Source organism: Hydra vulgaris, chromosome 03 (assembly GCF_038396675.1).
Source record: "Hydra vulgaris chromosome 03, alternate assembly HydraT2T_AEP".
Classification (NCBI taxonomy): domain Eukaryota; kingdom Metazoa; phylum Cnidaria; class Hydrozoa; order Anthoathecata; family Hydridae; genus Hydra; species Hydra vulgaris.
The window spans coordinates 26,804,113-26,831,514 of record NC_088922.1 but is presented as its reverse complement, the minus strand read 5'-3'; the positions used below and the strand labels follow the sequence as shown (position 1 = coordinate 26,831,514).

The 27,402-nt window shown below is 26.3% G+C and overlaps 1 protein-coding gene across 1 annotated transcript; it reads right to left on the bottom strand.

Annotated features, from left to right (window-relative positions):
* Positions 1 to 2,842: 2,842 nt before the first annotated feature.
* LOC100202709 (katanin p60 ATPase-containing subunit A-like 1) lies at positions 2,843 to 27,402 on the bottom strand. Its single transcript, XM_065792802.1, has 11 exons — positions 27,258 to 27,402; positions 26,647 to 26,832; positions 26,350 to 26,540; positions 17,511 to 17,700; positions 17,305 to 17,405; positions 16,941 to 17,046; positions 13,835 to 13,993; positions 8,375 to 8,501; positions 8,162 to 8,296; positions 6,223 to 6,349; positions 2,843 to 3,135 (listed from the first exon to the last, which is right to left on the bottom strand). The coding sequence occupies exons 2-11, from the start codon at positions 26,812 to 26,814 to the stop codon at positions 2,937 to 2,939; spliced, it is 1,503 nt and encodes a 500-aa protein (XP_065648874.1). The 5' UTR covers positions 26,815 to 26,832; positions 27,258 to 27,402; the 3' UTR covers positions 2,843 to 2,936.

Below are 27,402 nucleotides of genomic sequence, written 5' to 3'. Positions count from 1 at the left end.
AATTATTAATGACATCGACATAGTCAACTGGCACTTTCCCCTCATTACAATTCCACCAAGAGCAAATCACAGAGAAAGACTTCACCGTGAAAAGTACAGCAACAATTTAGTTTGTTTCCACTTTTTTAACAGTCACATTGTCAATGCATGGAACATGTTATCAGATAAAGTAATCGGTTCTCCAACTACCAACAGTTTTAAAGCGAACCTCAATAAGCTCTAATGTTACTACAGCTCGCAGCTTTCCTTAGTTAAAGTTGCAATATGAGCTTCACAAAAACTGTAATCTGACAATCTATGACTTGTATTTTGTCAATTATTTTTACTTTTGTTGTAACAAATATATACTACTACTACTACTACTACTACTACTACTACTACTACTACTACTACTACTACTACTACTACTACTACTACTACTACTACTACTACTACTACTACTACTACTACTACTACTACTAAACTGTTTTGCATCTCAAGTAGATTTTTTTAGTACTCTTTTAGAAACCTGGTAACAAAAAAATAGTTCAATAAAAAAATACAAGATCTTTATTAACCATTATTGACTAAAACACAATTGATATGCCTGATGCTTCATCAAAACAGAGTTTATAGTGAGCAACACTACCATGAAATTTCCTGAATGTAAATTCTGGTGAAGAATGTTGTTCTGTCAAAGAACCAAGATTAATTACTGTATTAATTACATTTTGAGAATCATGAAACGCGTCCTTCTTCAAAAATCTCAAAGTTAGTACTTTTTGATAACTTGATCATTGTTAAATTTGAAAGATGAGAATATTCCAAAAACACTGAACTAACTGCGGAAAACATGACGTCCAGTTGTTAGGATTTAAGGCTAACAATTTTGAGAGCTATGCTGTTTTAATGGTCTTACTTTATATAGTAACTTTTTAAATATTTAGTTTATTCTAACTGTAATTTTATCTACTAGGTGGTAAAGAGAAAAACATACATTGCTTAAGGTAACGAATGTTTATATTACTATTATCATTTATATTATTATTGTCATTTGTATGTATATAAGCTATTATTACCATTTATATTTGTATTTCCAATTCTATTATTACTACCATTTATCTTTATATCATTTATACTTATATTATTAACAGTTATAGTATCATTTTGAATAGTTGGTACAGGGAGATTTTATTACAAATAGCGTCTTTTTTCATATTTAATAATTTATTTATCAAAATAATGAACACAATTAGATGTTTTGGATATAACACAATTATCTTTATTGACAAAAATCTCTCAGCAATTCAACTATATATAGAACATTATAGATGCCTGTGTCTATTTTGTTACCATATTCGTAAGATTTGTAAATGTGTTATCGGCGCATTACTCGTTTAGAATTGTTTGCTTATTAACATCTTAGTCCATATAACCCTTCACAATTGTTTTATTTTAAATATAATATTTTAAACTAAATAAACATGAAACTACTAATAAGGTCAAAAAACGTTTTTCAAAAAATTTTGATAACGACATTTTGGTTTTTATGTAGACATAAAAACACAAGACCTTTTGAAAATTTCTTTCGTAGAGTTTAAGGAGGCATTCGCTGGGTACTGCCACGCTTTTTAGCATAACTGTCAATAAATTCAGGGACGTGCTTAATGAAAGCACGGACTTTTAATTGAAATTTCATTTGTTTTGTATGCTCTCCTAAAAAAATAAATTTTATTATTGTCTGACTGCATTGGATGTTTTTTTACCTTTTTTTAATTTTAATTTTTTAAATTTAATTTTTGGCAATTTCAAGCAATTCTACTAGATATATATATGCGTGACCTGTAGATATTTAAAAAAAAATATCTACAGGTCACGCATAAATATCTAGTAGAAAAAAAAACTTAGCATCAAGTTTACCATTAAATTTTTTATTTCAAAAAAGCAGAGGTTGCTTTGATTAAATATGGTTAATTAATAATCAAAAAGCTTTTATATTTTATAGTTAACCATGGCACACACACACGACACATAAGGCCGGGTGAATAAAAATGAGCAATTGCTTTTACTCAGTAATTGGTCAGTTTTACGTGAATAAAAATTGAAAACTTCAATTTGGCTAAAGTTTTTATTCACGTACAGCTGAGCATTTACTGAGTAAATTGCTTAACTTTACGTGAATAAAAATTTGAGGAAAACTGCTTAAGTTTTTCTTCACGTAAAGCTGACCAACTACTTAGTAAAAGCAATCGCTCATTTTTATTCACCCTGCCTATAGATTATTGTACACTTTGCGTATACAAATAATTGTCTTATTTGCTATATAATTTACTCATATTTTTAACATAAATAACAAAAACACTAGTAAAAAATATTGAAAAAAAAGTGATCTTTTGTGCGAATTCTGCAAAACGTTAATTAACCCGTGTTTTTTTACAGATGATAACAACATAAACAGGATATATACGGACATTTACTTTCACGTAATAACTACATAAACAGGAGAAGTATGTAATTTTACTATCGAACGATAACTACATAGTGCACATTATGTAAATAAAAACGATCAATAAATATAAATTTAAAGAAAATTTTGTTAGCCGACATTTTGTACAAGATATATTACAACGTTATGAAAATATAAAATACTAGATTTATTATTATTTTTGAAAATCTCAAATATTTTAATTAAATAAAAATTTATAAATACGCATTTAATAAAATAAACGTTTTACTTAAGATATTAAACTATTTAAAAAGAGAAAACATTCTCTTCTAAGAAATAATATCATTTAATGACAAATGTGTTGCCCACTGTCAATTTGCCCTTGCAACAAAGTTCAATAAAAAATAAAACAACAAATAATGGAGATAATGAAACTCTTATAAAAATTCTATATATACATTCATTTTAGTATGAAACTACGAGCTATATAATGAAAATCTCTCAGAGTATTTTATACTGAGCCAAACTCATCCATCCAATCAACATATTTTTTTATATCAGCTTCAGACACAGATTTAGAACATTTTTGAAGTGCTTCCAGAAAGTCCGCTTGAGTTACAGGAAGATCCAGTTCTTCTTTAGCTATATTCTTTATCTCTTCAGCAGAAAGTCCCATAATGCGACGCCTCATGACCATCATAGAAGCATCTCTATAAAGACAATATATAAATATTATATAAGACAATTACTTTTTACTTCTTGAGATCTGAAAATTCCGAGATTTTATGAGACAGCTATTCTAAAAATTTTCTAATATAATAATTGTTAAAAAAAAAAAAAGCGTCATTGAATTTACCCTTAAACAGTCCCATATTTTTTCAAATTACGACCGCTTTAAGCCTAATATTTTTTTATGAAATGGTCTCTAAATATCTCCAAAATGGGGAATGAAATTTGACATTGATAAATGTTCTGTAATGCACTTAGGGCACAACAACAAATCCTATACTTATATTATGCATGATCCAGAACAAAATATAAGAGTAAACATTAAACCCACAAATTGCGAACGTGATTTAAGTGTTCGCATAGATTCGAACTTACAACTATTCAAAAAACACATAACTATTCAAGTCAACAAAGCAACACAAATAATAGGACAAATAAAAAGAACATTTACATCATATCCAGATTTATTAATCATCAAAAACTATTTTCAGCTCTAGTCCGCCCTCACCTAGAATACTGTGGATCAATTTATAACCTTGGACTTCTCAAAGACAAACGGCAAGTAGAAAATGTGTAGAAAAAAATGTGTAGAGCTTCGAAATGAATCAAAAGATTATATGATCTACCCTATGAACAAAGTTGGTTGGCGTTAAATATGACAACTGTAAAATACAGGCTTCTTCGTGCAGATCTAATTAACGTCTATAAATGGTGCAAAAATAACAATGGTGATAGAAGTCTATTTTAAATAGATAGCCAGTTTATTACTCGTGGTTATGTTTATAAACTAAAAAAACATTCTTCACAATTAAATCTACGTATGAACTTTTTTTCTCTAAGAATAATAAATAAATGGAACTCTCTTCCTAATGACATTGTATCAGCGTTATCTCTAAAAACATTGTATCAGTGTTATCTCTAAAAACGTTTAAGCTGCTTCTAGACAATCATCTAAAAATTGAATGGCTTCTCTAGGTCCACATTTTATTTTCTATTAGCTACACAAACTCTGTAATTGTTAAGCATTATATAACTAGGTTGACAGGCAGTTTATGCCTATGCAATTTAATGTAAAACCTTAATGTTAAAAAAATATATATATATTTGTTTTTTTCTTCATAAAACAAAAAATTCATTTAATTTAAACTTTATTTAGATATCATTAAGCAAACAATGGTGTCTGCAAAAAACGTATAATTACTGATGAACAAGAAAGAAATACGAGGAAATGCAGCCGTAATATTATGGCAAGGACATTTAGAAACCACTATCAATTTGCGTAATAAAAAGGCAGAAACATTTGAAAGACACTTTTAAATTGCATAATACAAGCCTTCTCAGGAAAGGTGCGAGGTTGCACGCCTTATATGACCACGAATATATTAATTTGTTTGACAAATTGGCCACATATCCTTGCAAGTTTTAAAAATTAGAGCATTATAAAATGCGCGGAATAAACAAATGTAAACATAAACTAAAGTTAAAATAAAAAAACCATAAACTGAAAAGAGAAACAAAAACTAAAAAAAAAAATACAAAAATAAACTAAAAAAATAAAAACCTTAACGAACGATAAAATAAAAAATAAACCGGAAAAAATAAAAACATAAAATTCATGTCTTTAATTTAATTTAAAAGTGTTTCATTTCATAAAATTTGGAAAAGATCGAAGTTTCAAAGCTATTTAATCCAAGCTTAATTACTTCGAAAGTTAATTATTTAAAAATTTAAAACTTTGATAGTTTCTGATGTCTATTTAAGCAAATAAAACATTAAAAAAAATTATCCGCTAAGAAAACTTGAACCCTCATCCAACGCCGAACTAACAGTTGCACCTAATAAATGTAACAATAAATCGACTTAAGCGCTACACTACCATAGTAATCTAGAAAAAATCATTATATTTAAAGTAATAATTGAGACGCTTTTAAATGAAAATTAATTAGGTTTGAACTAATAATTGAGATGCTTCTACGTTAAAAATTATTTTTATGCTGTTATTTTCTCTGGTTTATCCTTTATTTTATCATTCGCAACCAATAATTAAGATTAAAAAGACAACTAATTGATAAAAAAAATCTCGTAATAATGTTGAGTCGTTGAGAAGTTCTAAACGTTAAATGCATACTTAGGATTTTAAATTTTTACAGTGATATAATTCATTACTTTGACTTTTTGAATCTTTGCCTGAAACCACACTTTTTACATTTGACTTGGTTTGCTGCTGCTGCTGTTGGATTCTCTGTTTTTGCTTGATTTATTTGCTGCTTATTACCAAAGTTAAGCTTATGTTGTTTCCTAGCTTGGTTTGCTGTATTTAAGCTGTTTTTTACAATCTTTCGAGTATTTCAAGTTTATTGAGACACTCCCTTTAGAACCTTCTACATTTTTTTCTTTTTTAATGTGTTGGACGCAAAACATTTATTGCCAAGCAGTGGTAAGCAATTGGACTATTGAAATAATTTTTTAATTTCTTATAGAATTTCTTTTTAAACAGTCAGTATTACTAGATTATTGAAGGTTGATTGCACGTGAATTGAAGGGTGATTGCATGTGAATTGAAAGTTGATTACAAGTAAATTTATTCTAGAGTTTACTTCAGAGCTGATGCTAGATGTTGTTAGTGAAAATTCAAAAGACATTGGCTAATGTGGTATAGTTACTGATGGTGGTGGTGGTACTTGCATAGATTCTGGAGGTTGAGATAACAAAGACTCAGATTGAGATGATGGTGTTTAAAACATAAATTTAAAGAGATTTATTAATCAGATTAACTATTTCATTATATCCTTTATTTTATTCTACCCTATTTTACTCAATATAACAAATTTTAGACAAGCTAACATTTTTCATTTACTTGATTTTAATTGTTTTTAAGTAAATATAAATCACCAGAAAATAGTTAAACTTTAATTTTAGTATATAAAAATACTTTTTATACATGGTGTGCCAATATATAATAATTGTTACCTATTGCCCTCTCCCTTCCTGATCAAACACTTAGCCACAGGTAGTATAGTCATTAAAACAGTACACAATTAACTTTTAGTAAAAAATAATAAACTAACCTGCAAACGTTAGTAATATCTGAACCACTGTAACCTTCCATCTTTTTAGCAAGTTTTACTAAATCCACATCGCTTGCACATTTTACTTCTCTTAAATTGATTCTAAGCAATTCTTCTCGACCAACAGCTTACAAATAAAAAGTTAAAAAAATCTGATTAAAACATGTAACAAATATTTTACATTGTTTGCAATTTTGTTTTTTCATATTTGTTACAAATTAAATATTTTTCTTTGGTTAGAAAAACTTGTTTTACTCCTTTAACAAATTTTACAATTTTAACAAATTTTACAGATTTAACAAATTTTACAGATTTAACAAATTTTACAGATTTAACAAATAATAAAAAAAAGCTCAATTTTTTCTTGTTTATTTTTTTACAAATGTTGTGGTTAAATTGTTATTTTACAAATGTTGCAACTAAATTGTTATTTTAAAAATGTTGTGCCTAAATTGTTATTTTAAAAATGTTGTGCCTAAATTGCTAAGTTACAAATGTTGTGGTTAAATTGTTACATTGATAAGTTACAAGAACTAAAGTATTATAAAAACAGTTGTTTTCATAAAAAAACAAAAAATATTTTAATTTTAACCTCCTTCAACTTAAATACAACTTTTTCTAATTCCAAAATTATAAAACAGTTTCTTTTATTCTGCAAAATACTTATCTATGAATGCAATAGTTTCTTTATTTAACATAAAATGCTTTCCCATAAAAATTTCTTTAAGTTTGGAAATACATGAGTCACTGGTAAGCCAAATCTGGTAAATAAGTTGGAAAAAGAACTTTTCTATCCAATTGAGTCAGAATTGAATGCTTTTATAAAGAATATTGATAAAAAATATTCCTTAGTAATCAAAACTAATGACATACCTAACCAGCTAATAAAACAGTCTTTACTTTCACTGGCCTGCTTCCACTGGTTACAATACATTGTTTTATTATTGTGGTAAACACATATTTCATTAAGGGTGATGTTACAATGCCTAAAATTCATTCTATTTTTGCTTAAAATGATTCAAACAACTTTGAGAAACAAATGTTTAAACAGGTTTTTGATCAACTGACAGCTAATGTTACATACATCTCGCAAAACATCCTAAATTATTTGTTTAATGCTTAGGACCTATTTTATGTACTTTATGTCTTTCACATATTAACACTACAACATGCATTTTTGTAATGATTTCAAGATACTGTGACATCTTGAAATCATTGTGATGTTGTTTATAAATGCCTAAGTTGTGCATACTTTTACGATCATATTCAGCAGCAAAACTGTTGCAAATGTGAAGAGACTTAATACAATTTTAATAACTATTCATAAATTCACTTTTTATGTTAAATAAGTTATTATTATTAAATAAATTTAAATAGTTAAATAAATTATTATTATTCATAAATTTACACTAACGTGTAAATTTATGAATAGTTGTCAAAATCTGTTCTATAAGTTCTAGTGATTTAAAAAAAGATAATAACCAACATTTTTATGCCATTTTAGCAAAAATACTGGACGGCATAGATAATTACCAGCATAGATAATTACTATGGCGTAGATAATTACCATCAGTTTTATGCCATTTTAGTAAAAATATTGCATGGCGTAGATAATTACCAAAAGTTTTATACAATTAAAATATTGGATGGCAAAGATTGAGAAAGTAATAAAATTTCTTGATCATACCAAAGATAAGCAAAAAAAAGTATAAACATTGTTTCATTAAATTCTTTTATTAGAATTGTTCTATCACAGCTATTGTTCTATTAAAAAATATTTTCTATTGTTGGATAAGAATTAAATATTTAAAAATACATAAAAAATAAGACTAATCTATAAAATTAAAAATATTATCAAAACCTTTGCATTACCTACATCATACAGTACAAAAAAAACTTTTCAAAAATCTTCAACAAAATTATTAAATTAAAATATTACCTGATGGCAACGGAATATATATTCGTTTTTCAAGTCTTCTACGTAGAGCTTCATCAATATCCCAAGGAAAATTTGTTGCTGCTAGCACCATTACAATTTTTGTCGCATCTGTTTCTGATGTATTGCCAGACACACCTAAACAAAAATACATATTTTCATTTCAATTTCATCACCTAAAAATAAATTAACAATAAAAACATTAAAAATACTAACCATCCATTTGTATAAGAAGCTCAGACTTGACTCGTCTACTTGCTTCATGTTCACTTGAACTACCTCTCTGACTGCATAGTGAGTCTATTTCATCAATAAAAATAGTACTTGGAGCATAGAAACGAGCCTAGTTACAAAGCATAACAAAAATAAACTAGGTGCATAGTAACCTATTAAGTATGAATTATGCAACAAATAACAGTGAGCAACAAATGCAATTATTTTTCAAAAATGAGTGCAAGGAAATACCAAGTTACAATTAGAAACATTTTAAGTGCCTTGATGATTAATCATGTTTTATTTATTAATTCTATTAAAAACTGTATTATGTTTTGAATGATGTCCAAAAACAATAAGTAAATATGACCTTTTCCTCAAAATATCTACATACACTACCATTCATAATTATTCGAATGACATTAACTTTTTAAAAAAATGTTATTTTTTATTTAAATAATTTTTATGTTTATTTTTGCACTATTAGATAATTTAAAAGTATTTTAATTAAAATGCTGTGCACATTTTACAGTCATTGATGCACATTTTACAGACTGTATACATTTTACAGTCATTGATGACTGTAAATGCACATTTACAGTCATCAATGACTGTAAATGCGGACCAAAGTATCGAGGTTTTAAATCTTTAGTTTCAAGATAAGATTATTTGTCTGAAAAAATAAATTGTTGAATTTATGATAAAATAGTTTGTATTATTGACTATAAAACATGGTGGATGTAGTGTTAAGGTGTGAGGCTGTTTTGGTTGGAGTGCCACATGTGACTTTGTTAAAATAGAAAGAGTAACTACAAAAGTAGTTTATTATATTACTTATAGTAAATAATAAATAAAAAAAATCATGCTACGCCTTTGGAAAGATGAGTTAATGGGAAGCCATTTATTTTTTTTAGAAGAAAATAATGTAAAGGTTAAATCCAAAACATATTTTTCAAAAAGTTGAATAAGTTATTTGACTGAGTTCCAGAATGATCAAATATTGAATAGAATGATTAAGCATGACTTCGACAAATTAGATAAGTCGTTAAGTAGAATGCCAAGAATATGTATGGCGGTTATTTTAAGGGTAATTAAAAGTCAATTAAATTTTAAGTTAATCTAATGGGACTTTATATAAATTTTTTTGTAAACCTAATAAATAGGAAGATAACATTAATTCAGGTAGACTTTGCCTACAGTTTCTCTTCTAATAGTAAGTAAAACTTTGATATCTTACATTGAAAATTACAACCATTCGAATAATTATGGACGCTAGTGTATGTATATTACTAAATTTTTCTAGACATTTGTCTAGTAAACTCATTGTCATTGTATATATTGTTGACTCTATTCAATGTTTTTTCAGAAATATTTTTCCCTTCTTAGTGTCTGGAACTGCAAACATCCCATTTATTTTCTTTAGTTTGCGTGCTTTTTTAATTTGTTATTCAGGTATGTTGAAATATCTTGCAGCATAGTTTCATGACCAAGACTTTGGTATAAATGTTAACATCTGAACTTGGGTTTTTCAATCAGAAACAACTTATTATTCCTTTATTTCTGCTGTTAATTTGTCTTGATCATCAAATTTACTTTTGTCAATTTTTTGATATGAGGAATTTTATGTTTCAATTTTGCTTCACTAACAATAAACACTTTTGAAATATGCTCTTCATACTTTGTTTTTTAACTTTACTTATAGCAACAAATAACCGTTTATGCTTTGGAATGTCATTAAGTTTTATGGAGGATACACCTATTATTTCAAAAATAACATTTAATGTCTCTCTTGATCCTTTAAGAAGTTGCACTTGAAAAAGATTCATCAAAATCACAAGTATCTTGTTCATTAAAATTATGGATTATAGCATCAAAGCAGTTGACATTATTGATATCTTTGCCAACATTATTGATATCTTTAATATTCAGGCAAAACACTTGGAAAATTGACTCTCAATTGTTTTGCCATGTCTAATGTTATTACATGACTACTTGAAATGAAAAGTTCACTTTATTGTGAGTGATTATCTATAAACATGAAAACAATTTGTTCTTATTTCAATATATAATGCATAACCAAACCATCTTATTTATAAACTTTTATATATTAGTAGATTTTAATTTTTTCAAAATTTTACAATGATTCTTAAAAATTAAAATTTAAAAATTTTACAATGATTTTACAATGGTTCTTTATCACCAATTATTTACTTTTGATTGCTTTTCTTTTTGATTTATGCTTATTCACTAAATTACAACTGATCAATGCGCTTCTTTTCAATGTTTGAGACATTTAGTTTATGACAAATTAGTTTATGACAAGTACCATTTAACAGTTTTCCAAAATCTTACAAATCCATTATGACAGGAATGTTGTCAGAACCACAAGCCTTATAAAAGTTTAATTGAGATATTACTTTAGCAACAGAAGCTGGAGTGATTTGAATGTCTAACAATGGGTTAACCTGTTTAACTAGTCTGGCATTAGAGATTATGAATGTTTCCAAAATCTGTTTTCTATCTGTTTGTGCAGCTTTGTTTTATATCTTTTTTATCTTTTGAAAAAGATGAAAAAATGATTACAATTAGATATAGAATCTGCACAAGAAAGTGAAAACCATGGAGTAGGTTGAGGCTTGTCAGGGTCAGTTGTCTTAGAGCCAAGCCATTCAATGTGATGAGCATCAAAGTCACCAATAAAATTAATATTGGCAAAGAAATAAAGAGAAAAGGCATGGTCAAAAAATTTGATCAGATACATCTAAAAGAGTGCAGTCTTTAGAAGAAGGAGAATGATAAAGAATAAAGAGAAAGGTCATCCATGTACAACATGGCAGTGTTAATACTCAGACATTTTACAGCTGTTTATAGAATCAGCCTCTCTGAAAGCTACCACAGAGTTCAAGAAACCTTACTACCAGCTTGCCTCAGAACCGATAAACTAAGTTTTAAAGCTGTACCATCATTAAGAGATAACAGGAAGAGTTGCATAGCCACTATCAAGGTAGCACAAGCAAAAATCTATGAGTAGAGTCAAGAAGATCCAGCATTCATCATCCTAGGCAGAAAACAATGTAACAAGGCTTAAATCTATGCCAGCCTAATAAATGAATAAGGGATTTGAAGTTGGTCAAACAGAATTGTTCAGCTTACCCCTAAAGTCTTTACCTAGGACATCTGCCCAAAATGAGTATTTTTATTGAGACACCATTTTTAGCCTTCAATCAAGAGCCAAAGGCATGGAAATTTTAGCTCAATGCAGTTAATATCCGCCCAAGATAAGTATTTTTATCAAGACATTATCTCTTACTTGCTCAACCAAGAGCCCCAAAGCTGGGAAAGTCGGAGTTTATTTCTCCTAGCCGTTGCCTAAAAAAAGTAAACCCTAAAAGGCAGCAGGGCATGGGGCAGGTAGTACTATGTTACATGATACCAGTAGCAGGGTGATCATGATGATCCTGAACCTGACCTAATCTTGAACTTGAATTGACCTTTGGCAAACCATTTAACTAATAAAGATAATAAATCAGTTAAATTAGAATAATATAATATAAGAAACTTTATCAATTCAAATAAAATTAATCAAGTTTTATGATAAAAAAAACTTTTAGCCTAACAATTAGTTTACTATTTATTAATAGTAAACTAATTGTTAGGACTATTATTCTGGGATAAGGGACTCTGGGACCAAGACATTCTAAGATTACCAAGGTTTGACACTTATTTAAAAATAAACTGTATATAAATTTTAGAAACAAAGGTGCTAGTGAGAACCGATAAAAGTTTTAGTTTTTAGTTAAACAATTGATCAAAAGGTTGATATTTCATTGCGTAGTTTTGCAAAATTATTTATTAAATCACAACCCTACATTGCAAAATTGCCAATAAAAAAACTAGCAATCATTATAATAAAAAAAAACTAAACACCTAAAAGAACACTGGCACAAAATGGCTGGCTATTTGTTTAAAAAGCTGTAGATTGGTTTCAATTTTAAATATATATTAGAAACACTAGATTTTATTCTTCTCACTTAAACGCAGCATCAAATAATATAAGGTTGAAAAAAAAAGAGACAAATTTGAGCCAAAACTACTTGTTTGGATTGCATTCTTGACAATAAGAAATCTACCAACATTATTGTTCCATTGGGTCAAGCAGTAAATGAAAATATATATATATTAAAATGTCTTGTGAGATTAGTGGAATTCATTGAAAAATATCATAAAAATCAAATATTTTTTTCTGGTCTGATCTTGCTTCATCACATTATTTATGTAAAACACAAAGCCAATCTTACGATCTAAAATCCAAACAGCAAGTTTGTACCAAAGCTGCATAACCCTGCCAGAATTACGCCAGATTAAGATTTTGTTGTCTGAACTTAAAATATTGGTGTACAATAAAACTGGCAAGCTGAAAATTTGGATAAACTAATAAAAAAATAAAATAGATCAAGTTTTCAATTAAAAACTTATTAGCAGGTGTAAACATTTTTATTGACATAAGAAGAGTACACCGGCTAACTGCCGCAACATTTACAAGAGTGGACTGTTTATTGTTGTGGCATGAAAAACTTATAACTTTATTTCACTTTATTATTTAGACTTTTTTTGTAATATACTTTTTAAATTAACAAATTGATCATACCATTAAAAATTTTGTTCATATACATATATATATATATATATATATATATATATATATATATATATATATATATATATATATATATATATATATATATATATATATATATATATATATTCCACTAATTCACTAATGTGTGAAAATTTACAGTAGTTAAAACATTTGCAACTTCCTGTAATTTAATTTTTGGTATAAATTGAAGTTTTATTAATTTGATCATTCATTTCTGATGAGTCTTTATTGATGAAACACAGTGTTAAATGAAGAAAACTTTTGTTAAGTGATTTTCTACTAATTTAATTTATAACTTCTCTGTTCTTTTAAATTTTACACTCTATTTTTTAGAATACATTTTAAAATTGTTTAAACATATATATATATATATATATATATATATATATATATATATATATATATATATTTATATATATATATATATATATATATATATATATATATATATATATATATATATATATATATATATATATATATATATATGTTTAAACAATTTTACAGGAGACTGAAAAAACTATATATTTCAATGAAATGAGGTTTTAAAAGTAAGAGTAAAAATTTTGCTTTTTACACAAGTGAGATATTACCTGGCCAACGACGATATATATATATATATATATATATATATATATATATATATATATATATATATATATATATATATATATATATATGCATATATATATATATATATATATATATATATATATATATATATATAGCATTGTTCCTATTACTATGTAAACTTTAAATATACATACAAATTATTGCAATATAAAATTTTTTAATTAAAATACCATTTCGAAAAGCAACCTCACAAGTTTCTCTGATTCACCTCGATACTTTGATGTTAATGTTGATGAAGTTACATTAAAAAATGTTGTTCCGCATTCAGTTGCAACAGCTTTTGCTAACATTGTTTTTCCAGTGCCAGGTGGTCCAACCATTAAAACACCCTATAGAAATTATTGGAATTTCAATATTTGTGGTTAACAATTGAAATTTACAATTAAATCTTTGTTAACAGTCAATGGTCAATATAATAGTAAACAATTATAGCGTACAAAAAGTTAGAAAATTTCTAATCCCAGGATTGAATAATCAAACCCAAGATTATTTTGTGTTTTATTATTAAAATAAAATTACTAACTTAATTCAGCAAGTTGCATTAAAAAAAACTTGAACATTAATTATGTCTTGAAAATACGCGGACAACTCCAACTAAGGATTTATAACTTAATAAACAGGTTAAGCATTTATAACTTGATTAACATGGTTGGTTTTATAATATAATATCTGTACATCAACACTAATATACAATGATATTTTCAATAACTAAAAATTTGTTGGCTTAACTCTTGATAGAGAATTTCTGTCCGCACTGCTATATCTATAATATTATTTTGTTTTCTCCATGACATAGATAATGCAGTAAACAACTTAATTCAGTCTTTTTTAAGTTAACTCTGAAGGCTAATGCATTACAAACTAGATAACTTATTATATTTTTTAGTTCTTTTAATTTATTTAACATAAACTCCAATAAAATGTTAGTTGTTACAAAATTTGAAAACATTGACAGATCCACATTTGCTTTCATTAAACTATCACTAGTTCAGACAAAATATTCTTCAACTTTTTATCTTATGAAACATTTCAGTTGAAAAGGCTACAGTCATTGAGGCTACTATATTGTGGTTACAACCCTCTTTAACTCCGAAACATAAACCTTGACAAACAAGGTTGCTGCGCAGAGAAACAAGTTTAGCACCATTCTACCAGGGACGGATGGGGATCAAACTCAGAACTAAATACTTCAATTGTAATTATTACATCTTCAAATAATAGATTACCCACTTTAAAAAAAATCCAGTAGAATTACTGATTCTAGTTTCTACTAAACTAATTTTCATCAGTTGTTAATTCATTGTTTTCATTAAATTCAAATTCCTTTTCCAAACTTTTAATGGTATTCTCAACCTGTTCTACTGATTCTCCTAAAGTTCCTCATTTTTCCTGCATTCATATTGGGTTGATGTGTTATAAAAACTGAAAAAAGCTGAGTACCACAAGCATAGCTGTTGATTAACCTCCTGACTAATCTTTGCTGACTAATGACATGAAAAAAATATCATCATGCACACAATACCATTTTCAAGATTTAACAAGTTTTGCATAAGTTATCGGTACAAAATAAAAACGTCAATAACTTATTTATAAATGAAAAAAAACTATTTTTATATTTTTTATTTTACTTTTAGTAGATTTTTTAAATGAAAAAACACCACCATCTGCATTTGACCTCAATTTTGCTGACGCCTTTCACAAGCGACTGTAAAAAATTTAAATTGATTTCTTGTAGTTTTAATTTAATTCGATCAATCAAAACTTGCTCTGTGGAAGCTTGCCGATCCCCAAAAGTTTTCAATTAATCATGCTTGAGGCACATTTGGGGATTGGATTCTTCATCAACATAATAGACATATTAGTCCATCTAATTTAGAGAATCTTTAGAATAATGAGAACTTACTAAATCTGGCCAAAATAAATAGTTAAAGTTTTTTGTGATATTTATAAATGAATGGAAGAAGTTGCTTTTCTAAACATTCATCAATATAGATCGATGAATTAACTGCTACAGTCTTGGAAGTGGGAAACAATGGTAATGAAATACCACGGTCAGAAAAATAGGAAATTTCTCTTTTCCTATAAAACAAACACTTTCTGGGTATGTTTTTTTTATTGTTTGTGTAGTATCCAGAATTTCCAGGCATGTTGTCCCCTGCAAAATGAAAGTATTTTTCGTCATCAATGACCAGAAGCAATTTTGTGTTATAGAGTTGGTTAACTAGTTTCCTACTTCTTTTCTTTGCCTTTAATTGTTGTTCTATAGTGTATTTTGGAGTCTTTTCATGTTTTCAATATTTAATATTCATTTTTTTAACTAACGACCCATTGTCAACTGATTTACACTAAATTTAAAACTTATTTTTCTCAGACCAACCCCTTTTCAATTGTTGACAAGTCTCGTTAATTGGGCTTTCTTTTCTCTAGTCCAGGATGTTGGGCAACCAGGGTGCTTTCTATCAGAAAAGGATTGAACAGTTTAAAGTCTTTTTAGGTTATCATATATTGTACTTCAAGCAAATCCTTCATTTTCAAAATGACTTACAATTTCTTTTTTTTATAAACTAGGTTTATTTACAAAAAACATTTTGAGTTGCTTTCGAAAGGGTTTTCGTTCAGCTGCATCATTTTAAATAATTGCGTTTCAAAAAATAAAAGTTTATATTTTATAGAACATTTATGCCATATACATATAAAATCACAAAAATAAATTATTATGCTCAAATATTAAATTCAGATTTTTTTCGATAACTTCCTTAATAAAACAACACATGTATCAAGATTTAAACTAAACATGAAACGCTTCTCTTGAAGTAAAATGATACACCTTTGACATATATCAACAAAAGTGCATACACTATATCTGAAAGATTATTTTTAATTATCATAGAATATTTAATTAAAATTAGTGTCTTACAATTTCTGAATAACCACAAAAATGAAAATTTTATCTCAATGTATAGAAAATTTTATCTTAATAAATAGAAAATTTTATCTCAATGAAAAAAATTCGAAAGTAACTATAACTGCAGACAGCAATAGTTTATAAAACTCTATACTAGAGATACCACCATTATTTTAACTAAGAAAATGCAAGTACTATGAAATGTATCACAAAACATTTAAAACAATGTTTAACTTTATTAAAAATGTTTAATAATTTATAAACATGTTGACATTTGATGTTTATCTTAAGTTATCTAAAAAATACTTTTTACATATATATTTTTTAAAGTTGTTTTTAAGATGTTTTACTAAAGGTGATCAAAAAACAACCTTCCAAGGCCTTCGAATTCCTTTGAAAAAATCAGGCATCCACAATGGCAAAACTACAGCTTCGTTGAGAAGTTTTTTTGCTTCAGTTAGTTCAGCTATGTCATTCCTAGAAAAAAAAAGAGGTCATTATAAATGACCAGTCTACATACTCATTAATCTTAGTATGGTAGCTATATATCAAGTCTAATCACTGCATGGTATAAAATTAAAAAATTTGCGACTATAATATATAACTTAACATAACAAAATATAGCATAAAAAATCAATACCAGAATGTTTTGATAAATGTTGTTTAAACTTTAAAAACTTCTCATTAAACAAAAGTTATTAAATATTTTAATCATAAAATAAGTTTTAAAAATACCATTTCACATTTGGGTTTTTTTGAACAATATCTCTTTCCAAACCTTCAACTAATTCTTTATCATACCCCGAGCCATCAAAACGTGCTTCTCGATCCTCTTCCTTCAATATAAAATAAACTTCTCTACTGACAAAAATCCTTCTTTAAAGTTACTTACATATTATTAAATATTATCTTTTAGGTTAAAGTATTTATAAAATACTAACATTTGTTGATTTTTCTTCCTTAGACCGCCTGGTATCCACTTTTGATTTGACAGCTGGAGGTGCTTTACTTTCTTTATTGCTACTAGGTTTATTAGGGGCTTTGGTTTTTGAAGAGCGAGATGAGCGATCATCATTATAACGATCATTACGAATGTTTCGAACAACAGGCTTTGATACAGGTTTAGAACCTCTTAAAAATACAAAAAAATAAAATTAATAAATAAACAAAAATATTATCAAAAATCAATTTTATTTTATGCAATGAGTATAAAGCGTAAATAAAATATAAAAAAATAAAGTAAAAAGCGTTTTTTTATACAACTTACAAACACAATTTACAAAATTATTTAAAGTATAATACACAATACTGTAATTTATATGTGGGCTTTTAATAGTTTTTAAGACATTTTGAAACCCTTTGACATTATTAAATAAGTATTTATGTTTTTTGTATATATTTGTTAGTTAATTTAATATTTAAAAAAATTCACCCACCAAAACTAACACGATTTCTTAATTGATGTTTTAATTGTGCATATATACCATCCCCACCATCAAACTGTTTCAATATATTTTTCACAAAATCTTGTGGTCTTTGAAGTAACTTTCCATCTGTTGAATCTTACCTCTTGCAAAATTCAACAGACTTGCTTGTTCTTTGTGAGACTAATTTAATTTAGATGTTCCTTATTTAAATCTCAGTATTGATGGGTACTATCTTTTGATTCGAAAAGACTCCAATAGTCACATGCTTGACTTGGGACATACTTATGCACCAATTTACCTGTTTATCAAAAAATCAGTTTGAATCCTCTGACGATTCTTTCTTGTGTTTCCGTTTAGCACTTCTTTACTCTAACACCTTTCTCTTTGTTTCTTATTGCTCTCCTTAATTTCAAGACTGCAGTTTTTGAGGAGCAATTTCTATTCAAATTGACTATATCCTTTCTCTTTATCCTTTTGCCAATATTATTGTTATTGTTGATTTAATGCTCATCACACTGAATGGCTTAGCTCTAATACTACTAACCCGCTAGCATCAAGTCCATAATTTTTGTTTTCCTCAATCTCTTACTCAGATTTTTAACTTTGTTACTCATTTTCTAGACAGCACTAATCACCATCACTCCTTGATTTGTCTTTTTTCTGACCCTAGGTTGTATTCAGTTTACAATAACTAACTAAAAGTTTCATTAAATTTTAAAAATTTTTAAACTTCAATATTTTTAATTAAAAAAAAATCTATTGTTAAATGTAGCTTATTTATGTACGCAATTTTTTAAATTATATTTATATTTTTTATCATTAAGTTTACCATAATTATGTCATTTATTTAAAATGAGTTTTAGTGTTCCATGAATGTTACTAACCTTTTGTAAAAGTTAAACAACCAAAAATATTTAATTCAAAATGAAAGTTAAAATAATAGTAAATACTTATTAAACGCTTATGTTTATTTAAATTTTTATTTTTTATAAGATTATTTAAAAAAAAATAAAAATTTAAGTTTTGTTTTGAAGAAATGTAAAATAGTTTGTAAAACTATTTATAAATGTAAAATTTATTTTCAAAAGAATGTATAATTATTTTCTTATTATCTGCAAACTAATTCACTACATAAAACATAAGTCTCTCCATCAAATATTAAACTATGTGAAAGCAAATAAAAAAACTTTTGCCTTTAAAACAAGAAAGAAGAGTTTTTGTTTAACAGAATTCTTTTCATAAATGTATTAAAAATTTTTTTTTCTTATTATTAATTCAATATCATGTAAAGTACTTTTGACATAATATATTTATGAACATAAACTATGCTTACGATTATTTTATTGGTAAAAGATAAAATCTATTTATAAAATATTTATAATATTAAAAATATTTCATTGAACACGCAAAAAAAAAATAAAAAAAAAATAAATAAATAATGATAAACATACAAAATGTTAAGTATAAGATTGTTTAAAGAAATAAATTATAAGGAAATATAATTTTTTTCAACAGACGTCTTCACAGTTCCTTAAGAATCATGAAGTACTTTTAAATATGCGTGCGCATATTTAATAATATATTATTATGTTATGTATTTTAGGCGCAGAATTGCATGAAAAACAAGTAAATACACATATAAATGAAGATAGTAGCCTTTAAAAAAACAGTTGTTTACTTAAGATTTGTTTTATTTTTTCATAAAAAAGACATTGATTTAGCTATATATAAGTTTATTTTAACCATTTCATATCTAAAATCTATACTGTTTATATATTTTTGTTATATAACATTTGTAATCAAAGAAAAAAACAAAAACAAAAAAACAAATTTGTACATTGAGGGTAAAAGCTCTAAATAATATTTAATGTTAAAAAATAAAAATGAGCTTTAGGAAAAGAAGATTCCAAAATGGTAATATATATATATATATATATATATATATATATATATATATATATATTATATATATATATATATATATATATATATATATATATACATATATATATATATATGTATATATATACATATATATATATATATATATATATATATGTGCGGCCGTGGCGCAGTGGTTAGAGCGCTTGCTTTATAAGCAAGAGATCCAGGTTCGAAACGAGCCTCGGACATATTTTCACGTCACGGTACGAAAGGAGGCGCGAACTTTCTGGTTAAATGCACATCCGCAGTGCTCTGTGACAAGACCGTTAGGTCTTCTTGGGGCACCTAAACAACAGTATTAAAAAAAAATATATATATATATATGTATATGTATATATATATACATATATATATATATATATATATATATATATATATATATATATATATATAAATATATATATATAAACAAAAAAATATGTATATATATATATATATATACACACATATATATGTATATATATTGTATATGTATATGTACATATATTATATATACACACATACACAACTTACATTGTGCATTTTCACACTCTTTAAGAGCTTTTATTTCTTTCATATATATTCTATAGCACAAACATATAAAGAGTATAAATATATAAATAAATTTAGACTTAAAATAGATAAATAAACTATAATAAAGCAAAATCGATGTCTTTATTATGAAAAAAAGAAAAGAAATCTCATTTTAAACAACTGTTTCCAAGAATACTTTCATAATATATTTGTGTATTTACTTTCTTTCATGCAATTCTGCGCATAAGGAACCATGACTTACTATTTGAGCGCACAAAATTATCGGAACTGTGAAAAGGTCTATTACTAAATTTAGATTTCATTGGTAATTTATACGGACAATATAAGACTTAAGCAAATATTTGAATATTTTAATATAAAACTCAAGCATTTATTAAGCATAATATTTATCATTCTAATTTTGCAAATACTATTATTTATTTACTATATACTATTTAATTTTGCAAATACTATAATATAATATATATATACTATTTAATTTTGCAAATACTATTATTATAATATTTATTGCATATACTATTATTTTAATTTTTCAAATTGTTTAAAGTATTTTAAACATTTAATAACTACTAAAATTAAAGTTAAAATTTTGTTATAAATATTTACATATAGGGTAGTATTTGCAACTTCAATGTTCATTAAAGTCTTCAATAAAATAGTTGATCTTAGCGCAAAAAAAGCAGCATACGCTTACACCCACCGCTAGATTTAAGTGTTGAAAGAAATACCTTTTACAATGAGACGCTCTTTTAAATCAACTCCTTATCTTTGGATAAACCTACACAAGTTGAACACAAACAAAGCGATATTTAACAAAAGAAAAAATAAGATATAAGATAAAAATAAGATGGTTGTCTAATCACCAGTGCTGTAGGAGGACAAAAGAAATTTGTTTTTATGTCTGCACATAGAGATCATTTTGCTCCATTTATTAAGTAAGTTAGTACCTTTATAAAATAAGATTTTAAATTTTTCATTTAAACAAAGATGACACATTTTGGGAAAAGTTGTATGGCTAACAATGTCTAATAACTTTCCATTTAATAGGTGGTACCAAGTTACTTTCTTTTAACTTCCATAATTTGTTTGAAAACTCGGTGTTGTTTTTATTTTTATTGGTGTTAAATGATTTTAAATAATTTATGCAACGAATTTTAAAAGAGGTTGCATTTGAGCCAATAAATACTTTATCTTTGTATTCAGATTTATTAGAACATACTGTTGCTTGGTATACTATGTTATTAGATAGACATTTGTTGCTCAATGGGCAGGCAGATTTATTAACATAATTACAATTTTTATTTTTATTTTTACAATAGTTAGTATTTATTGCTGTAACTGGATTGGCCAGTGAGCATGCTCTTAAAAACATTGTGATAGCCGCTTCAATCGATTGTTGTTGTCCAACAGTCGAAACCTGCTTTAAAGGAGTTTACAAACGATGATTTGACTAGTTTCAAAGGCAATGAGTTCCATAAGTTTGACAATTTATTGTAAAAGAAATTATGCTTTTGCAGATTTTTTGTTTCCCTATAATATTAACTCTAATATGATTTTGAACAGTTTAGTTAGATTTATCAATTTCAAAACTTTTAATCGATCCATGTAACTGAAATAGTAACCTCTAATATGATTTTGAACAGTTTAGTTAGATTTATCAATTTCAAAACTTTTAATCGATCCACGTAACTGAAACACCTAATTGATTTAATCAGTTTGGTGGCTCAACACTGAACTTGTTCAATTACTTTACAGTCACCTTTTTGATACTAGGACCATACTGGTACTGAGAACTCTAGAAAAGGACAAATAAAGGTTACATATAGTGATTTAAGTAAATGACAGTCTAATCTTGCAAGCGATTTTTTAATTCGACCTAACATCTTATATGCTCTTGTTACAAAAATAACTTGATCTTTCCAATTGAGATTTTTAGAAAATATTACACCTAGATCTTTTATACTGTTTGATTCTGGTAGTTTTATGCCATTAACATACAGAGGATTCTTTTTGTTGTTTACTCCATAGTGTATTACTACACATTTACCAAAATTAAACTTTAAAAGACAGTCTTCTGTCTATTTAAATGATATATTTAAATCCTTATGTGGACTTGAGGTACACTCATCTGAAATTACCTTGGACAAATTCTTAGTATTATCAGCAAACAATTTGCATTCATTGATTAATTTACTTGGAAGATCATTAACAGCATTTGCAAAATTTTTGCAACTTGAAGGTTAAGTTCTCTGCATACCATTCAATCTTGGTTAGATAACAAGATCTGATCCATGCAAGAGATAGAACATCAGATTCGTCTTAATTAGCAAAATTACCAATGTTTTAATAAATGTTCAACTATAAAGAAATGCAAGAATTATTAATCAAAAAATAAGTTTATATCAACAGATTATATCTTTTACATAAAACCTTTGTAATATTAGAAAATGATTGATATTTAATGTTTTTTATTTCATTTGACAAAAAGTGGAGTTATTACATATGAAAACAGCTGAAAAAGAAAACAAAAACTGAGTTGAGATAAAAAAATAAAGGTAAACATTTCAGATTTTAAAAAACTGGAAAGAAACCAAGCTAAAACTTATATATCTTGACAAGAACACTTTTTTTTTAATGAATCACTTAAAATAACTTGATTACTTACGCACCAATACACTTATTAGTCGAAAAATCAGGTTTGAATCCTCTGACCATTCTTTTATGTGCTTCCACTCAACAACTATTCACTCTATCACCTTTCTCTTTTGTCTTTATCATTCTCCTTCTTCTCAAGACTGCACTCTATATGTATTCAAGATAAAGCTGAACTACTTGCAAAGAACTTTTATTTTAACTTGACTCATTTTAACCCATTTTGAACATTCAAAGCACTCTAGCTTCCATTGCAGAAGTCATACCTCAATTAAACTCTTCTACGGATTGTGTCAAGACAATATTCCTGTAATAGTCTTTTTAAATTTCCAGAAATCTCTTCAATTCTCTTAAAACTATTTAATAAGCGCTTGAATGAATCTTGTTTTCCTCCTTGCTGGAAAATAACATCTGTGGTTCCAATTTTGAAAAAATCTGGAGAACATACTGACTAGGTCCAAAAATGTTGAACAATGTATTATTAAACGTAGTTAAACCTGTTCTATCTGTCAAGCCTGAGCCTTTCTCCCTGTCATAAAGTTGCGTGTCTTTCTCTTTTCTACAAATACTATCATGATCGCTGATCAAGGAGCTATCATCTCTAGTTCCATCAACCAAACTCGTTCTTGCTTGACTCATTCAGCAAAGTCACATCTTTTTACTGTATCTGTTCATCTGTGCTCTAAAAACTTTTATTTGTCTAGTTTCCCCTCTCCAACACTTCATTCTCCCTCCCCCCACACACACACTTTCATTCTTTCGGAACTCTCTCCCATCTTCATGTTTCCCTGACTCATGCAATATACAACTTTTCAAGTCTTCTGTCAACCATTTCCTTGTGGTTTTCTAGTTAATTCTTACTTAAAAGTGGTTGCTTGCAATAACTCCTAATTTAATAGTGTTGCTTGCAATAACTCACAACTTAATAGTGGTTGCTTGCAGTCTTATTGGGAGTGAACCAGAATTAAAAAAAGTGTGTAAACTTTTTTTTTCATCCTTTTAATTTGCTTTGTTAGTACTAATAAAACAATGTAAATGTTTTTTAAAAACTGACAATAAAGTTGAAACAACTAAATATCTTATCAATGGTAAGTATGAAAGATGATGCTGTTGTGGAGCAAAATGAATTCACTCAATTTACACCATTCTACTAATTGAAAAAGTGTATAAAGATATTAAACTTTTCTGCAAAGCATCACCAATAGTCAGAAATTATTTTACAAATAATACTTTTATTAATAGAATCAAATAGAAAATTATCTTCTAATATAAGATTTAAAAAGAAAAAAAAAAGAAGAAAAAAATCAGTTTACAAGTTTACAAAAAAATAAAATAAAATAATAATAAAAGAAATTATATTATCAATATCAATAAAAAATTAAAAAAAAGTCCTAACTTTAAAGTTAACAAAAAAGAAGAAAAAAAAACTAGAAAAATATTTTTAGATGATGAAATATTTTTAGATAATAGTAATTTAGATGATAGAAATTTAGATGATTGAAATTTTTAGATGATAGAAATTTTTAGATGATAGAAATATTTTTAGATGATAACTTAATTGAAAAGTTGCAATAAGTATTATTTTGAAGTAAAACATTTAACAAATGAGAAAAATATAGGAAATAAAAGAGTTTAAAAAATGTTTATATACAAGAGCATATATTGTGTTTGCTCTAAAGAACTTTAATTACATTAAAGTGTTTTTCCTGCACCACAAACTGATTTAGTAAATGAAGTCAATCTGTGGATTGGTTTGACTTAACAAATGTATTGTTAAAACTTTTATCAAAATTAATCAATACCTATTATCAAAAATTATTATTTACACTTTAAATCTTTATATCTTTATAAATTAAATCTTTTACAAAGAATTCAATTTAATTAAGTAAAATACATATATAACAAAGTTTTATTTTTACTTTAGTTTTATTTAAATGTTTATTTTTGTTTATAATATATGCTTTAAATGCTAAATAAAAATCCAAACCAAATAAAAAACATATTTATTTTTATTTTTTAGAGAAATTACTTTTTATTTATATTATAATTATTTAAGTTAAGTTTAAGCTTAGACAAAAATTTTAGGGCATTTTTTTGTTTCCATGTTTCATTCATCACAATCTTTTGCAAAACATATTTGACATATAGTATAAAGATACAAATATTTGTTTGCTCCATGTCTGGAAGATATCTATCCTAAACTTAAAACCTGAAAAATCTTTGTATATATATGTGTATATATATATATATATATATATATATATATATATATATATATATATATATATATATATATATATATATATATATATATATATATATAATTGATAAAAATCCTAGCACTGAACTAAATTTCAGTCAAAACTTTAAACAAGACATTGATTTCTTTCAAAAATAAGTGACATGCTTAAGTATTAAATAGAAATTTAACCAAATTATAAATTTCAAAATACTGTTATTTTTGTTAGAGTATCCAAAATAATTGTTATTAAACATCATATGGTCAAACTACTGTTAAGCAGCCTAACATAATTCTATTTTTGCGCTCTTGTTCATTGAGACTTTGAAAAACTTTTAAACATTATTAATGTTATATTTATTATTATAAATACTTTTTTTATTAATAATAATAAAAGCTACTTTTACTATAATTATATAAATTATCATTATAAATTATTATTTATTATGATTATTTTACTGATATGCACTTTTACATTCTTCTCTGTTTTTTAAAAAAAATTAAAAATATAATTACTTTAGGCAGCTTAACTGTAGCTTTATCAATCATGACTTTTGTTAAATATGATTTCAAGAGAGACACGTTTCATCAGTTAATGCAGGTTCACAAAAAAAAAAGATAAAGAAATCAGTCTCTTAACTTTAAAACACACACAAGCGAAACACTTTTTAACTACAGTGCAAATATAAAATTATGCAAGATTTGAAGGAAATTTTTACAAACAAATATCCCTTCTAGCATTAAACTATTTTGCAAATTAGGATTAAATATTTTTAAAAGTTAAAAGATTGCTATCCTAGGTTTAAGAGCTCCTTCTGCCTTATAAATAATACTTATATATTTATATATAATTATATAGTTTAAATATATTATATACTTATAATTTTAGTTATAAGTTGGAGGTATTATACTAGAACTTTCTTTTTCTTAATAACTTACCATAAATATATAAATATAAAAAACTGTTGCTGTAATAAAAGTCACCTTGTTTCCCTGTCAATAGGAGTTGGAGGAGCCCACACATCAGGGTCTCTTGTTTCTCTTGTTGGTATTTCACCATATTCACGAAGTTTTAAAGGTGGAGCTGATGGGTTAAATGTATCACGCTTGAAGTCTGCTAAAGTTCGATTAATATCTTTTACATATTCAAACTCTTGAGCTATTTCCTGTTTAGCCTGTAAAAAAGGGTATAAATTAAACGAACCCCTGTATCTATCTAAATGTCAAATACTATTTAACTGATAGTTGATTTATAATATTTTACAATAAATTAATACTTACCACTTGCCATCTTTGTTTACGAGATAAGTCTCTTGATTGCAACATCATTTTATGGATTTGTTGCAATACTCCTTGATAGTAAACTAAGGCTGAGTCATACTGTCCTAATAATGCACTTTCACGTGCAAGTTTAGCATTTTCACAAATTTCATTGAAATCTTTGCTCATTTTGTTGTTGTATGTATTCTAAAAAAGATTGAACAATTTATTAAATTAAAATTATTTAGAATAAACGAACAAATCACTTTAACTAAATCATTTTTATTTTTAATTTTATATTTTTGGGATTTGTTTTTAGTTATGCATCTTTTTTTTTAAATAGTTTATTTGGAAACTAGTTAAACTCTAAGAACTCAATTCAAATCAGCTAATCTTTTTAAAAAGCCCAAATTGTAGCATGTCAACTTGTAGCATATTCTATTCTATTTAACAAAATCTATCGAAGACATTCTTTTGTTTCAAACATCGAATAATTTACTTTTTACTTCAAAATTAATAGTGAATTTATTGCGTTAACTTTTAATACTAGAAAGTAAAGAAAATAAGTGTTACTCAAACTGTTTTAAATTTTAAATGTAAAAATAAGACTTAAAACATACAAACAGAAATACCTTCGAATTTTTTTTTTTTTTTTTTTTTTTTGTACTTTATAAATAAAAAATGTGATGGTTTTTTTATTTCATGCCAACTAATTAAAAAATTGTTTGTTGGTCTCGTAAGGTTGTGAACTTTTAAAGGACTGCGAAAAATGTTATC

Excerpts from the sequence above, each read along its gene's own strand:
- LOC100202709 (XM_065792802.1), bottom strand. The coding sequence starts at position 26,814 with ATGAGCAAAGATTTCAATGAAATTTGTGAAAATGCTAAACTTGCACGT. Across the intron at positions 6,350-8,161 it reads ATATATTCCGTTGCCATCAG|CTGTTGGTCGAGAAGAATTG; the intron begins GTAATATTTTAA and ends TTTATTTGTAAG. Across the intron at positions 3,136-6,222 it reads GATATTACTAACGTTTGCAG|AGATGCTTCTATGATGGTCA; the intron begins GTTAGTTTATTA and ends TTGTCTTTATAG.